Source organism: Populus alba, chromosome 3 (assembly GCF_005239225.2).
Source record: "Populus alba chromosome 3, ASM523922v2, whole genome shotgun sequence".
NCBI lineage: Eukaryota > Viridiplantae > Streptophyta > Magnoliopsida > Malpighiales > Salicaceae > Populus > Populus alba.
In genome coordinates, this window is record NC_133286.1 from 18059758 (window position 1) to 18076103 (window position 16346).

Sequence of the window (16346 nt, forward strand, 5' to 3'; positions counted from 1 at the left end):
TATTTGAAACCGCTGCATGATAGATGTGCCTCGCTAGTTAGAGACCGCAGAAGAGATGATAGAGAGTGGGTGGGATGATTGGGCCACAGTCTGTTTGCAACCACTGAAATGAGCTAGTTTTGAGGTGGGGGTGGGTGGGGGTGGGTGCCGGTGACATTATCATGTGAGATGGTCTCCGAGGTCTGAACAGAGTCTTCCAGCACATGAGCTGTTTAGCTAGTGCCGGCCTAAATATATACTGATCACCCGCCTGTAAATCTTGACAGGCCTGCAGGGGAGGAGGTTACCGTCGCTGTACAATGGATCTTCTGTAAGCATCTCCAAACTGATTCTGAATTGGCCTTTTCTGGGCTTGGTTTTTATCTTGCATATAAAAGTTTAACTTCGAATTATATAGAGAGAAGATTGAGAGTATACATACATACATACATACATATATATATATGTATATATATATAAAGATTCATGGATTTAATTGCAGAAATCATAACAGCAAAAGGGAGGTTCACGAGAAGGCGACGAACACCGAAACAACAATGCGGGCACCTAATATTGTGATTTTAGCATATACATTTTCCCCTCTCCTTCGATCTATAAAGAGGTTTTGCTTTCGCATCCTTGTCATATGATATGACTGACCTTTAAGGGTGTTGTGTGTGTTTTTAAAGTATTTTTAAAAAAATTATTATTTATTATTTTTTTATTAATATTTTTAATATTTTTAAATTATTTTGATGTGCTGAAATCAAAAATAATTTTTAAAAAATAAAAAAATATTATTAATATTTATTTTAATACAAAAAATTATTTAAAAAAATAATTACAACCGCCTAACTAAATAAACTCTACAAAGCAAATTGACATAAATATTGCACATGGGTTCAGAGATCGATCGAGCAGCAGTTCTATAAATCTTTCGCGGATCATCGTCTAAGCTATAAATGGTTGAAAACGAATGCCATGTCTAAAGATAAGGAGGATCTAGTACCCAGAATCTAGAGCAATCTTGCGGTCAAGCCACGAGGGATAGCGGTAGATTTTCCTTTTCTTTTTTAATCAGAATGTGGATAGAATTTTAAATTGTGGTTTTGATGGATTAAAGTACCCGCTTTGTTTATAGAAAAACAATTTTTAATATTTAGTATTCAGTTTTAAAAAATATTAGTTTAAAAATAAGATTTTTTTTTTCGAGATATAAACTTTCTTACACTATAAAAAAAATAAAATGAAATAAATAAATTTCAAAAATATCATGTCATTTTTTTATTACATAAAATTTTATCTTTAATATTTTTACTGTTATATATTTTATTTTGATATATTTTTTTAATTTTATCTCATAAAATTAAATTTTAATATGAACTTTATTTTTTATTTTCTTAATAATATTTGTTGTGTTTGTATTTTTTATGAAATTTTCTATTAAAACAAATACAACAACAAAACAAATTATTAAGAATTTTCATTTTCAATTATACATAATTATTCACACTTCTAATAATTATATTTTAAAAGCACATTTAAAAATTCAAATAATAAATGTCCCTTTATATGGATCCTAGATTTAAAAAAAAAAAAAAAAAAAAAAAAACTTTACCCAAATCATTGTTTTTTAATTGATGACAGTACGTAGATGCCTCTCCATTTTATTTATTTCGTCCCTACGCCGTAATAAGATGATGAAGTAAGTACGCTAATTTCTCTCTAAAGCGCAGTATTCTAGGTGTAAAGTAGCGTAATGTTGCAGAGCAATCATTGTAGCCGAACTTGTACTTCCTCCATAAATGAAATCAATCTTGGGTACTCGCAGTCTGGTGTTTAGGTCCATGCATGATGAACCGATAAGAACATGAAGGGGTTCACGAGCAGTGTGCATTAACTTTTGTGGGCTTCACTTTCTGTTTAGACAATCGGAAGGTGCAAGATTTTCGTGTTGCTCATTCCATGCCTGTCCTCCAGATAGGGTGAATTAGCACAGGTGTAAATGAAAAAAAATTCCTATCCAACACCAAAACGACTATATATCCCGTCGCAAAACTCAAAAGATGGTATGTTTGAAGTGAAAACAGTCTTTTGTGTTGTTAATTTAACACATTTCTTTCGATTGAGAATATTTATCTAGCTCGAAATGTGAACGTAAGTAGAACTTCAAACATTATCTTGTGTCGAGCTGATTTATAAGTTGATAAAAGTATACTTTTAGAATATGAAACTCGGACTGCGATCAAGATCCTATCTCAGGCAATCTTTAAAGGTATATTTCGGTGAAAAACGAGCTCATTTCCATATCTTTGACAAATGGTGTATCTTCTTTTGATCAGTTTTCAAAGGTGATAGTGGCTGAAGCCAGGAAACGTTGTCGAAGGTGATCATTATAGCCCCGTTGAAAGAGTGCAGTCAAATTTGTTATCACCGGTGGTTTGACTTCGAAAAGACGAGGAACCAGACCTCATGGCAGCCAAAACATGGGAGATTAATATTATGGCAGGTTGATAATTGAGATTTAGACTAAACATCAATATAATTATTCGGGTCCAAGAATCTCTCACAGAACGGTCACCTTCGTTCGTCAGTTCTTGTGCACAGATGTCGAGTTGCAATCAAGATTGGTGGTTGATGGGGCACATCTCTGGATAGGAGGTAAATGCCAAGAAAAACTTAAATGCACCTTAGCTGTCCATGAATAATTCATAGCTAGTGCTATGTGCATGTAGCTAGCCACCTCGAACCAGATGGCGACTCGGCTCTAATCATGAATCCTTACAGCTAAGATCAAACCACCTGCAAAAAAGACACGTTTCTGCTCCTGCGTACAATTAGGCCATCGAGCTCCTTTAAGCATAGACTGGCTCAAAGAGAAAGCAGAGAAAAAACACGAAGAAATAATAGTCAAGAAAAGAAGCAACCCTTTACAGCATAAGTTTTGTCGTGGAGCATATGCTCGGGAAGAGACCACAAGAGAATGACTCTTGCAAAATTGATTAATTGATTGAGCTAAATCATAGTAAATGAATCACAATTTATTATCTTTACCTACTGTAAAATACATGATCAATGTTAACTGAAAATCAATATGTTTGTTTTTATATTTTAAAAAATTTTAAATGTTTTTATTTTTTAAAATTAATTTTTTTATATTTTCATGTTGTTTTGATGTGTTTAAGAATAAAAAACATATTATTTTAATATTTTTTAAGTAAAAATTATTTTAAAAAATAATAATTATTATATTTTTAAAAACCTTGTTAGAGCTAATAATGGATTCATTTTTTATAAAAAAAATATATTTGGTTTTGAACAACTTTATGGGATAAGGTGAGAAAATATAAGAAAAGGAAGAAAAAAAGAGTCAGCGTTCGATGCTAAACTCCTAGCCAACTATCTTGAAAATTCAATAATTTAACAGTACAAAAACTAAAACAATTGAAGCTAAAACAGGGAAGAATGCTAAACTTACAAGGGCTAAGATATTAGTCTACCGAATTAAATAGTATTCCTGTACCACATGGTCGACTCATATACACAAATAATTTATCTTGATAATTATCAACTGATTGAACAGGATCTCCTACTCTCTTTGGTCTTCACATGAAAGACAGCGCTTCGAAACCTTCGACGATTAGGAGAGATGAAAGAGAGAGAAAGGATCACAATCGAGATAGGGTTGTATAACTTCGAATCACAAGAGATTTTGTGTGGTTCGATTTTATAATTTTTTGGGTCTCAACTATTACGTCAAATTAAGAATACCACGTGCTGTGCTACATATCTCGGATTTGAGTCGACCATGGAACCACCGAGCATGTAGATCAGTTGGTACCAGGCTGTTCTAATTTATTCTAGGTTTTTAGTTTTGACTTGAAAATACAGCTGCGTTAGATACTCGACAAGGAAAGTTTTGTCACCTTCTAATTTTACTCGGCTCAAAATTCGATTAGTCAAAGCCCTATATGATTACCAGATACTGGACTCAAAAAACAGAAGATGATCATGGAACCCAGCAACATCCTCCAACGTACCATGGACGGAACAACGGTCAAAACATTATTTTAATCTAGTAATTAAAATTATTAATTAAAATTTTAAGATATAATTTATATTTTTTTTTTTAATATATTCTTCAAATAAAAATTATTTAATTTTAAAATTTATACAGATCCAAATAATTTTATAATTAATTTTTATCAAATAAATAAAAATAATAAAACTCAAACTTTTTTTATATTAATAATTTTTTTATAAATACAATTTTTTTTGGCTGCTTGAGACTATACTTTTTAGCCACAGTACAAACATGAATCCCTTTCCATTATAATGATGCACATATTTTTTTATCAATAATTATTTCCAGCTAATGTATCATTAACAATTAAGTACCCACTTCTCCACCAATAAAGTACAAGACACTATATTAAATGATATATAGTCACTAATATTCTCACAAATCACTATTCATGCAATTCTCAGGGTTAACTGACGTGAGGAAGATTGATTTGATTAATCTTTAATTCCTCTTTAAGCCGTTGAGAAGGCAGCCATTGAGCAAAACACTAGAAAAAAATCATATAACCGTCAAATTTTAAATTTATTTGATTAACTCTCACTTAAATTTTCAAATTATTATACGACAACACTAAAACAATTTGAGTTTCTTATGGTACTTCAACGTTGATATGAATATAGAAGCATCTTAATATATTTGTTTAATCCAAGTAATAATAACTTTGTATCATAACTAAGCTAGTTAACATATATAACTATGTTCAGACGTTGCAGATTGAAGAGTTGAGAGAGTCAATATTTTTTTTGACACTCCAAAAAATATTACCACATTTATTTACTTTTCAGTTGAGCTTTGATATTGTTTTTAAATACTATTTATTTATTTTAACAATCTTTTAAGCTATTATATATTTGATATTAAAATCATAATACTAATAATAAATTGTCAAATGTTTTTTATTCTTAAATTTTTTAAATAGATTTTGAATATGATTTTATTTCATTTATATTTTTTTTAAGCTTTTAATCACACATGAAACATTGATATATTATTTTGATATTTTTTGTTAATTTGCTTTAACAATATATATATATATATATATATATATATATATAACAATTTAAGTTAAAAACCTTGCTTTCACTAAAATAAACAAGAGATATGTTAATAAAAAAATTATCTTGATGAATTTTTTTTAAATGATTGTATTTTTTTATTTAATAACAATACCAAAAAAATTCTCTAAAACCTGCATAATTTGTTTTATGTTTTGTTTTCCCCCCCCTCCAACATGCATTTAAACTAGTTTATTTCTAAATCATATAATATTTCTCATATTGTCCGTATACATTAAACTTAATATATAAATCTAACTTGATTTTTTTTAAGGATAAATCTCTACAAATAAAAAAGTCATACATAAAAAATATTACTACTTGATGTAGTGAAAAATGTATTTTATAATTTAAATAATTCGCTGCCATATAAGTGATTTTGTAAAATCATGGCTTAAATTTATCCGTGAGATCATATAATTTAAAACAATAAACTAGCGTGTGACTCGCACTTTGCGTATGGGTTTCTATTGATTTTTTTTTAAAATTTAATTTCTTCATTATTGTTTTCGATTATTTTTTACCTCCCATCACCAGCAACATTAAATTCCTTATTTGTTGTTGGTGATTAAGCTTCCTTGATTTCTTTTTTAAAATTTGTTTTCAATCTTGGAACGATAAATATTAGTATAAAAGGATAGCACTTCTAAGGAAAGTTTTTGAAATTTTTTAATTTCTTAAAAAATCTCCAAGCTACATTTTTTTCTAAGAAAAAATTTCTTAAACATCATAAAAAAAATTAATGGCTAGACTTTCTAAAATCCTCCTGTCCACGCCTTTAAAATCCCCATTTAAATACACGGGCCTTATTCTCTAACATTGTTTTCTGGGTAGGCCTATTGTTGCTCTCTGTTTTATTTTTGAAGAAAATATTTGGGCTAGATTCAAAGTGTAATAATACGAATCTCATATACTTTTCTCAACTTGGTATCATCAGAACAATACCTTGATAGAACTCTTCATGGATCCTATTAACAATCCAACCGTGACCTCCTCTGTTTTTACTAGAATGTCGGCCGACCCATCTACACTTACTATGTCGATGGTTTTTTTTTTCTCCCCTGTTTCAGTGCATCGACTGCTCCTCCATCAGTATTTATTACATCGCCAATCTCTCTTCTAGTTTCTGAATCATCTGTGGCGTCTCTTCCCATAAATGTTATTGCTACCATTCCTATTTTTCATTATAGTGGTGCTGTTGTGATTCCTCTTTCTAACACTCATCAAGTTATATCATTGAAGTTGGCCAATAATAATATTTTGTATGGAAGAATGCAGATGAAACAATACTTATTAGGACAAGGGGTTTATGCTCTTTTTTTTTCCATGCTCAAATACCAAGAGAGCATGCATCTACCCAAGGAACCGTGGTAATACACCCTTCTCACAGACCTAATCAACTCAAGTGCAGGCAAAACATTACAACACCATGAAATCCCTTAATACACTATCCATATGCCATTACATATTCCTATATCATTTATGTAGTCAAGCATCGACTGCATAGAGCAATAACATGCGCTTCAAATACTCTGTTATCTCCCCTAACACTTGGTTACCGAGCCGAAACTACCTTCTTGATGATGCGAAATTGCGGATTTCATTGAAAACCCATCTTGCATCGCTCGAAATCTTGCCGAAGAACGTTATTCTGATGATGACCTACGTGTTTCAATTAAAAATAAAAACAAGAAGAAGAAAAAAGGGTAACCTATTTGGAACTTAATCCATAGAATAATCAAAGTGGGTTATTGGCCTCAAACTTGGTTGGGCCAACTAGCTTCGAGACTGAAGTTGCATGCTTGGGCTATCTTGTTTGAGCTCTCTTGTTTTCCTTTCACTTTGACCATTTACGAAGTGTCAGCATTAGTTTACAACCTGGACGCTTCCTATAACAAGCTCGTCTGTATTCCTTGTTAGATGAGGTCATGCACAGCTGGGAAAAGAAAAGACATTTTTAATCATTGACTTTTGGGATCGATACATAGAAAGTCATTCAGAAAATTTATTATGGAAGGTGTAACCAACCCCCTTCAGTTTCCATTTAGAACAGCGTTCCGAATATTTTTAAAATCAGGGCTAAGCATAAAAATCTCAATTTGATTAATTCAACGTACACCGGTAGGGAATTTTTATTTGCTCAAGGAAGGTGCTAATTTGACGTCAAATCTATCCTAGAAATCACTTTTCCGCTACTAAATTTACAGGATGTATTTTTTTTTATATAACTAATTTAAAAGAAGTATTAATTTACTCTTTGTTAAAAACATTACCAAATTTATGGAAAGATTATCTTGAGATGCTTTCTAAGAAGATCTGGACATATCTTTAATGGGATTTGAGAAGTGGATTTTTATTAGATGCATCAATCGAAAAGTGAAAGATTTATCTAAAATATCCCATCAAAAGAGAGTCCTGCTTAAATATATAAAAGTAAGATAGATGCGAGAATATGTTACAAAAAAAAAGACATTGTAAATGCATATAAAATATGATTGACCCTCCCAGTTTGAAATTAGTTGAAGTTTATGGATTGTTTACCGTCCTTTCCTTTCCTTCTGAGCTAAAATCACGGGAAGAGCTTGTAATTAAGGAAGTGTATAATAAAATGATATAATTATGATTTTTAAAATTTTATTCATAAAATTAAAATTAATAAAAATATAATCATTTCCATTAAAAAAAGCTTATTTTTTACACCTTCAATTTCAAACTTAACACTATTGACATCATCCATAAATATTTTTGGGGTATTTATTAAGCGGTAGTTTATATTTTTTAAAATATTTTTTTTATTTTTTAAAAAATATCAAAACATAAAAACAACATTAAATTTTGACAAAACACCGCTAAGACAGCGTCAAAAACAGTACAAGTCAAGTCAGTATCCTCATTCTAACACATTCCAAATAAAAAACAGCCACTTGCACTTTTACGCATGCTATCATTGGTCCAAGTTTCCACCACGATACCAGTTTGACTTTTGAACCTTCTTCAATGGAAGATAGCGAATCCGCGTTTTGAGAAACAAGACGATCACTGCATAAGTCGGTCAACCGATTCCCATTGCCTTGCTTGTGGCTGAAGAAGGAGCTCTTGACAAATGTCACCAATTTTAGGCGTTCCCATTTTAAAATCTCTATAATCCAATCCCCTCACATCTTGGATTTCATTTGAAAGTGACACGCTTGTTTGCGCATTTCTATAGTTCAAGATGACCAGTTCTTCTCAGTGATTCTGATTCACTCATGGTGGAATGATCGCAAAATAATAAGAAGGGTAGCAATTAGGTCAAATTGCCTGGCTTCTTTTTGCACATGTCTATTTGTGCTACCAATGGCACCTCCTTTGGCCATAAGATCGAAAAGCAAAGCCACCGGCGCTTAATAAAATAAACATGTTGCGTAACATCACCGCCAGTTTTGTTTTCACACCCAATTAAATCACTAATTAGCTAATATGTTTCTCCTCTCGATGGAACTGAGGATTACTGCAAGAATTCAAAGCTTTGATGGATACTTTGAAGAAGAGCTGTTATCACATCCCACACTTCACTAATTGTCCTTGCGTTGTTATTGTTCTCATTATTTCCTAGTTAAATTCGGTGCTCAAAATTTAATTATTCACAATATTTCAAAAATTTGATATTTGCCCCACCAGGGGTTTGATTTAACAAAGATATAGTTGTAAAATTTAATAGGTCAACCTGGAACCTCAACCATTATAGGTTAAAAAAAAATATATATATAGTTGACCTTGTCAAAATCCAACTCTTAATCTATTAACTATTTTTCAAAACAAAATTAATGAAATGAAATCAAATAAGAACCCTGATAGTTATTTAGATTTAAAAAAAAAAAAGATTTTTGAAAGTTTATCTAGAGCTCCTGATTCAAAATCCAGAACTTGTCTCAAATCAAACCCAGAATGTGTTTTCAACCATGGATCGGGCTAGTGTATAAGCAATCACTTAATTCTCGTTAGAAGAAAGATACAGGGGACCAGGTCAAACCAACGAACGAGGCATAAACAAATGAAATCGGACAGAGTATGATGATGTAGGATAAAGAAATGAGCAACATCGGGAGGCACGAGCACATGCTTGATTGCAGAAGATGAAAGAGGCACCTGCCACAACCAAAAGCAAGCCCATTGATCATTTTATATTGGATTAGTGGCTTCATTACTTGAACTTTGTGTGAGCTCTGGAGATGAGTGTTGACCCTGTCTCGGAAGCATGATAAACTAGTTCGTGTTTAGTCTGTATCTCAAGAACAATTGAATTTGAGATTTGTTTGATGCTACTGTGCAAGGATTGGCCCTATCTTACGAGCATGATAAGTTAGGATGTTTATTGTCCGTATCTCAAGAACATAGCAAGTCATATTGTGTTTAGTGTACGGAAATGAATATAATTTTGGACATCGAAGCACCTGAGCATTCTAATATTAATAATCTGAAGTTTCAAGTTTTTGGATTACATGATGATAAAGTTTATGTTCGTTTGGTTGTTATGGATCATTATTACTCGGGTCACTATGATTTTTTTTCTTTTTTTCTCTCTTTGTGCTATAGGAGGAATTGTGAATAAATCTGTAGATCTAATTTATTTTAGAAATTAGAGATTAATTTAGTACCAGTTTAGTATCGAGGTTAAACCTTTTTATGTTAAAATTTAAATTTATTTTGTTTAAATTATTTTTTAGTGTTTTTTGAATTATTTTGATATGTTGTTGTTAAAAACAAATTTTTAAAAAAAATAAAAATATATTATTTTAATATATTTTCAAACAAAAACTATTTTAAAAAATAATTTTTACCACACTCTCAAACACTTTTTAATAAATATAAATAGTGATGGTTTCACTCTTTTGGAAATCTAGAAGGCATGCCAAAAATTAAAAGACATCAGTTGTTGCAAAGTCCATGGAAGGTGGCTATGTGAATATATATATATATATAAAAAGACTAACAACTATCGTCTTTAATTTTTTTACAAATCAAGAGTGGAATTTACCACCTAATTAGGTTCTTAAACTACAATTATATGCATATAGTTTGTCTACTCTTTCCGTAATTCACTATTATCAATCAACCCCACTACCTAAATGCAGTCAATATAATTCAATTCAAAGCAGAATCTTTGGTGAAGATACAAGTAATTCCTGGGTGTAGATTTTATTTACAGCTAGCGCAAGTTAGATCGATGAGTAAAAAAGGACCGAAAGTAGAAAATAAAAGGGGTGGTCGTTGATGACAATTTGACCAGCATACCTTTCCTACGACCTTCGTCGTATTTGCGTATTCGAGTGCATGTGCAATAAAACATTTAAATGGATTTGAAAGCAACGTCCTTCTCCAATTCTTCTTATTACATTCTGGCGTGTATATATATCCGGTTCGTCCTCCCTCATCTCTTTATCAAAAGCAAATTTTCTACACCAACCAACTTTCGGTTTACAATTAATATTTCCTTCTCGGCCGTTTCTCTTTAAAACCATTTGGTGTTAGCAGAAGTTTTGCAGGATAAGTGAAGCTAATCAAAATGATCAGAGGCGAGGACTCGAGGGATGCTTATTCTGAGAACAGCTCGGACACAGAAAGCATAGCAAGCGACAGAACAGCCTTTAGTGGGCCATTAGGATCCGGAGGAGGAGGGGCTCTCAATAAAAAACGTTCTTCAAGGAAGAGCGCGAGGTTCAATATTCCTCCTGAAACCATTATAAATTCCGGTAGTTCTGATGATCCATCTTCCTATGTAGAGATTACTTTGGATATTCGCGAAGATTCTGTGGCAGTTCACAGCGTTCAGGGAGCTAATGAGGATCCCGAATTGACTCTGCTGGCGAAGACTGCGCTGGAGGGTAACAATTCCTCTTCGCTGCGGTCTTCACTGTTTAGGAACACATCATCCAGAATCAGACAGGTCTCTCAGGAGCTAAAACGTTTTGCTTCTTTATCAAGAAGGACATCTACTAGACGGTTTGATAGGAATAAGTCAGCTGCTGCTCATGCCTTGAAGGGACTTAAGTTCATTACCACCAAAACTGGAAATGGATGGCCTGCTGTTGAGAAGCGATTTCAAGAACTTACTGCTTCTACCAGTGGCCTCCTTCCCTGTTCCTTGTTTGGAGAATGCATAGGTAATTAGTACCCTTGTTGGCTATTAATTTTCTCGTTAATCTCCTGCTTCAATTAACTGTGATGCTAATTATTGACCACTATATTTATACACGACAGGTATGAACAAGGACTCTAAGGAATTTGCCGGAGAATTATTTCGTGCACTTGCTCGGAGACATAACATAAATAGTGATTTAATTAACAAGGCACAGCTTAGACAATTCTGGGATCAAATTTCCGATGAAAGCTTTGACTCCAGGCTCCAGATCTTCTTTGACATGTATGCGTTTCAATTAACATTGCGATCTTTCAATATTGATTGAGCGCTTTTTATCCTTTGGGATTGCCGCCTGTCTTGTTGCCTGCTCTTAAGTGTTTGATATTGATAATATGTGCAGGGTTGATAAAGATGCTGATGGAAGAATAGCAGAAGAGGAAGTTTTGGAAGTAAGCGATCATATGAATATTTTAATAGTGTATTATTGGTTGTTTTTTAAAATATATTAAAATAATATTTTTTATTTTTTTTATTTTATTTTTATATAAACACAATTTAAAAATATTTAATTAAAATAAAATAAAAATCAAATTCTAGCACCGTTCAAACTCTGAAGAAAAAAAAAAACTTTCGCATCTCTGTTTTTTTTCCCTAACATAAGGTGAACAGAATGAATTAATTTTGGTTGATATAACGACTTTATTTTATAAAATAACATTACTAGTTGTGATTGACCGGATCAAATTTATTTGTAGATTATCACTCTCAGTGCTTCTGCAAACAAGCTTTCCAACATCCAGAAACAAGCCAAGGAGTATGCAGCACTAATCATGGAAGAATTAGACCCAGATAATGCTGGATATATCATGGTACAGTACATAAAACTGTAATTAAACAATCATATAGGTTCATTTATCTTTCCGGGCACAATTAATTTCTTGTTTTGGTGGCAATAAACAGATTTATAACTTGGAAACACTATTATTGCAAGCTCCAAACCAAACCGTCAGAGGTGGAGATAGCAAAGTTCTGAGTCAATTATTGAGCCAAAAGCTGAAGCCCACACAAGAAAACAATCCATTAAAGAGATGGTACCAAAAGATGATGTACTTTTTGATGGATAATTGGCAGAGAGTTTGGATAATGATGTTGTGGATGGGAATCGTCGCTGGTTTATTTACTTACAAGTTCATACAATACCGGCACAAGGCCGCATATGATGTGATGGGCTATTGCGTTAGTGTTGCCAAAGGAGGGGCAGAGACCCTTAAATTCAATATGGCCTTGATTTTACTACCGGTCTGCCGGAATACCATTACTTGGCTCAGAAACAAGACCAAATTGGGTGTTGCTGTGCCTTTTGATGACAATCTGAATTTCCACAAGGTAACGAGACTTCTGTTTTCCTTGTATCTGAGAAGTCTGCGCGATCTTAAAAAATCTAATAGTACTTGCTATAAATTTGTTCAGGTTATTGCAGTAGGAATTGCCATTGGAGTTGGATTACATGCAGGGGCTCATCTAACGTGTGATTTTCCACGACTTATTCATGCCACTGAAGAAGAATACGAGCCTATGAAACCTTACTTCGGAGATGATCAGCCTGAAAACTACTGGTGGTTTTTGAAAGGTGTGGAGGGGGTCACAGGCGTTGTAATGGTAGTGCTAATGGCCATAGCATTCACATTAGCCACGCCTTGGTTTCGGCGTAACAGAATCAACCTACCTAAACCTCTCAAGAAACTCACTGGCTTCAATGCCTTCTGGTATTCCCACCATCTGTTCGTTATCGTCTACACTCTCCTTGTTGTCCATGGAATATACCTCTACCTCACAAAGACATGGTATCAGAAAACGGTCAGTGCTTCGCTCCTCCCTTTCTTTGCAACTAAAATTAAGAATTTGCTTCCTTTTGACCCTTCAGATATTTCTTGTACATTTACAATCGATTTCCATTTTCTCTTGAGTGCTGCAGACATGGATGTATCTAGCAGTGCCGGTTATTCTTTATGCATGTGAAAGGTTGATCAGGGCTTTTAGATCAAGCATCAGAGCCGTTAAGATCCTCAAGGTCTAGTTCAATGAAGTCTCTTTGAATTGATCACTGCTCATTTTCAAATTCCAGTACTGGCAAGCTTGTACAATACTAAAGACCACTATTTTTTCTTGAACACTTTATTAGGTTGCCGTCTATCCGGGAAACGTCCTGTCATTGCACATGTCAAAGCCCCAAGGATTCAAATACAAGAGTGGGCAGTACATGTTTGTCAACTGCGCTGCAGTTTCTCCATTTGAATGGTAAGAATCTAATTTCTGAGGCAGATAGCTAGCTAGAGCCCACTCCAGCCCAAGAAATCCGATTACTTTGGCCTTCGACACTAATGCATAGTAACTGGTATGAACACAGGCACCCATTTTCTATCACTTCAGCACCAGGAGATGACTACCTTAGCGTGCACATTCGAACACTCGGTGATTGGACGAGGCAACTCAAAACTGTTTTCTCCGAGGTTTGTCGTAAGCTACATCTATATATGCTGCATGCCAAACCTATTTCCCTTCTTGTTTGGTTCTGAACAATCTCTTATGTTTTCAATGGTTGTTAGGTTTGTCAGCCTCCAACTGCTGGGAAGAGTGGATTACTCAGAGCTGATATGCAAGGAGGAAACAATCCTAGGTAGTTAATTATGATCTCTAATCAACCTTCTTCTATAGTCACTCTTTTCTTTTCTTTTAGAACTTGTGCCAGTTTCATGTATGTGAGGTTGGTGAATTGATCATATATAAGTTTGACTAAAATCTGTTAGCGATTCAATAGCGTTCGATGGCTTGATCATCGATAATAGGAGCACAATTAATGGATTTTATTGCCTCGAGCATTTCATTGACAAGTGGCGATTAAATTAATGTTACAGCATTCCCAAGATATTAGTTGATGGTCCTTTTGGAGCTCCGGCACAAGACTACAAGAAATATGATGTGGTGCTCCTAGTAGGGCTTGGCATCGGAGCCACACCTATGATCAGCATCGTCAAGGACATTATCAACAACATGAAAATCAAGGATAAGGATGACGGGAATAATGGAGCCTTGGACGCGCTGGAAAGTGGCAGAGCTCCGCCTAATAAGAACAACAAGATTAGTGGCAAGAGTTTCAAAACAAGAAAAGCATACTTCTATTGGGTCACAAGGGAACAGGGTTCGTTTGAGTGGTTCAAAGGGATAATGAACGAGGTGGCAGAGATGGATGACAAGCAGGTGATAGAATTGCACAACTACTGCACAAGTGTTTATGAAGAAGGCGACGCGAGGTCAGCTCTCATTGCCATGCTCCAGTCGCTACACCATGCCAAGAGTGGCGTGGATGTGGTTTCAGGCACACGGGTCAAATCTCACTTTGCCAAACCCAACTGGCGACAAGTGTACAAGAAGATCGCCCTTCAGCATCCAGATTCTCGAGTCGGTCAGTTCTGCTAACCTTGCTCACCTACTTTTTGTCGGGCCTCTGTTTAAATCTTCTTTTTGTCCCACGGAACCAAGGAAATATTACTAACTAAACAACTCCGTGTGTAAAATCATGTGCAGGAGTTTTCTACTGTGGTGCACCAGCACTCACGAAGGAGCTAAGGCAATTGGCTCTAGCCTTCTCTCGCAAGACCTCTACAAAGTTCGATTTCCATAAAGAGAACTTTTAAGGCAGGAAAAGAAGGAGAAGATTTACATATATGTACACACACACACAAGCAAGCCATTGATTTTTCTTTTAAAATCTTTAGTGACCATTTAATATTGTAATGTTGCTGAGTAGTGAAACGTCACGACGCCGTCAGCACCCAATTGCATATATTAGCTTTCTTTCTAGAATGATTTTTGTTAGGTACACAAAACTATTATATCTACACTCATGGATAATCCTTCCATAACAATTGTTCTTGGATTCGGATTAAAATTTATTTTATACTTTATATCTCTTAAAATATCCTCTCTCAATAAAACAAGCAGTTTTTTCTTGAAAAAGTATAACTTCTTTTTATTTTAAAAAAAATATATATAAGCTAATACATATTTAACAACATGCTTTTATAAAAATCACATTTCACTCTTAAAAGTTAAGAGTTATATAATATTTAAGATGTTAACCAAATATTATTTTATTGTTTTGTTTTAAAATAAAATAGTTATTAAAAACTAGAAAATCATAAGGACGTCAAACAAGCTCTTATTCTTCTTATACGCTCCATGTTATCTGTGATGTCCCTTGTAACCGGTGGGTTTTTGGTGTTCTTCTTAAATGTTCAACGTATAAGCAACCTAATTTGTTGAAGTATAAATGATTGCATGTATGTATATCTTCGCAAATTAGGAAATAAAAAAAAATCCAACCGTTCTTGGTGTCATTTTCGCGGATGGTGCTTTCTTCTGATCCTTACTATCTTTTTGTCTTCTTCTTCAAAATTTGATGTCTTCGAATCTCTCGGTTAGGCAGGATATTTAATGGTGATGTAAAAGAATCATTTCTTTATATGTGAAAGTTTTTTAAAATTTAAAATTTATATTATATTATATTATATTTATTTTTTATTAAATAAATAAAAATAATAAAATTTAAATTCATAATTGATTAGTTATCAAGATTTTAATATCATATCAAAAAACAAACTTCATTTAATAATTACACTGTTATATAAAATTTTAAGATATAATTTATATTATTTTATAAAACTTCCAATATTATTTTTTAAAAAATATTATAATTTTAGAAATACCAATTCTATCATAATTTTGCTAATATTTTTCTTGAATGAACACACAAGTATTTATCCTATGAAACTTTGTTGTTTTTGGATATATATTTTTTAGAGAATAAAAACTATTCACAAGTAAAGATTTTCCTGAGAGTTATCTAGCTCTTTGTATGGCAAGAACTCCATCGCATATAATAAATAATATATGAAAAAAAGGAAAAAATAACCCTTAATGTGAGCTCCGAAGATATATATATATATATATATTTCAGTTAAAAATAAATAAACGAAGGGATATATTTTCAAACAACCGAGATTTCTGCTGCGTTTACAACATGACAACACTGACAGACCTGTTCATT

The 16346-nt window shown here is 33.2% G+C and overlaps 1 protein-coding gene across 1 annotated transcript; it reads left to right on the forward strand.

Annotated features, from left to right (window-relative positions):
• Nucleotides 1–10525: 10525 nt before the first annotated feature.
• Nucleotides 10526–15216, forward strand: LOC118054392 (respiratory burst oxidase homolog protein C). The gene is made up of 12 exons (XM_035065957.2): nucleotides 10526–11261; nucleotides 11359–11521; nucleotides 11640–11688; nucleotides 11995–12108; nucleotides 12200–12625; nucleotides 12710–13096; nucleotides 13215–13310; nucleotides 13422–13537; nucleotides 13647–13749; nucleotides 13846–13916; nucleotides 14155–14702; nucleotides 14825–15216. The coding sequence occupies exons 1-12, from the start codon at nucleotides 10664–10666 to the stop codon at nucleotides 14932–14934; spliced, it is 2781 nt and encodes a 926-aa protein (XP_034921848.1). The 5' UTR covers nucleotides 10526–10663; the 3' UTR covers nucleotides 14935–15216.
• The last annotated feature ends 1130 nt before the right edge of the window (nucleotides 15217–16346 follow it).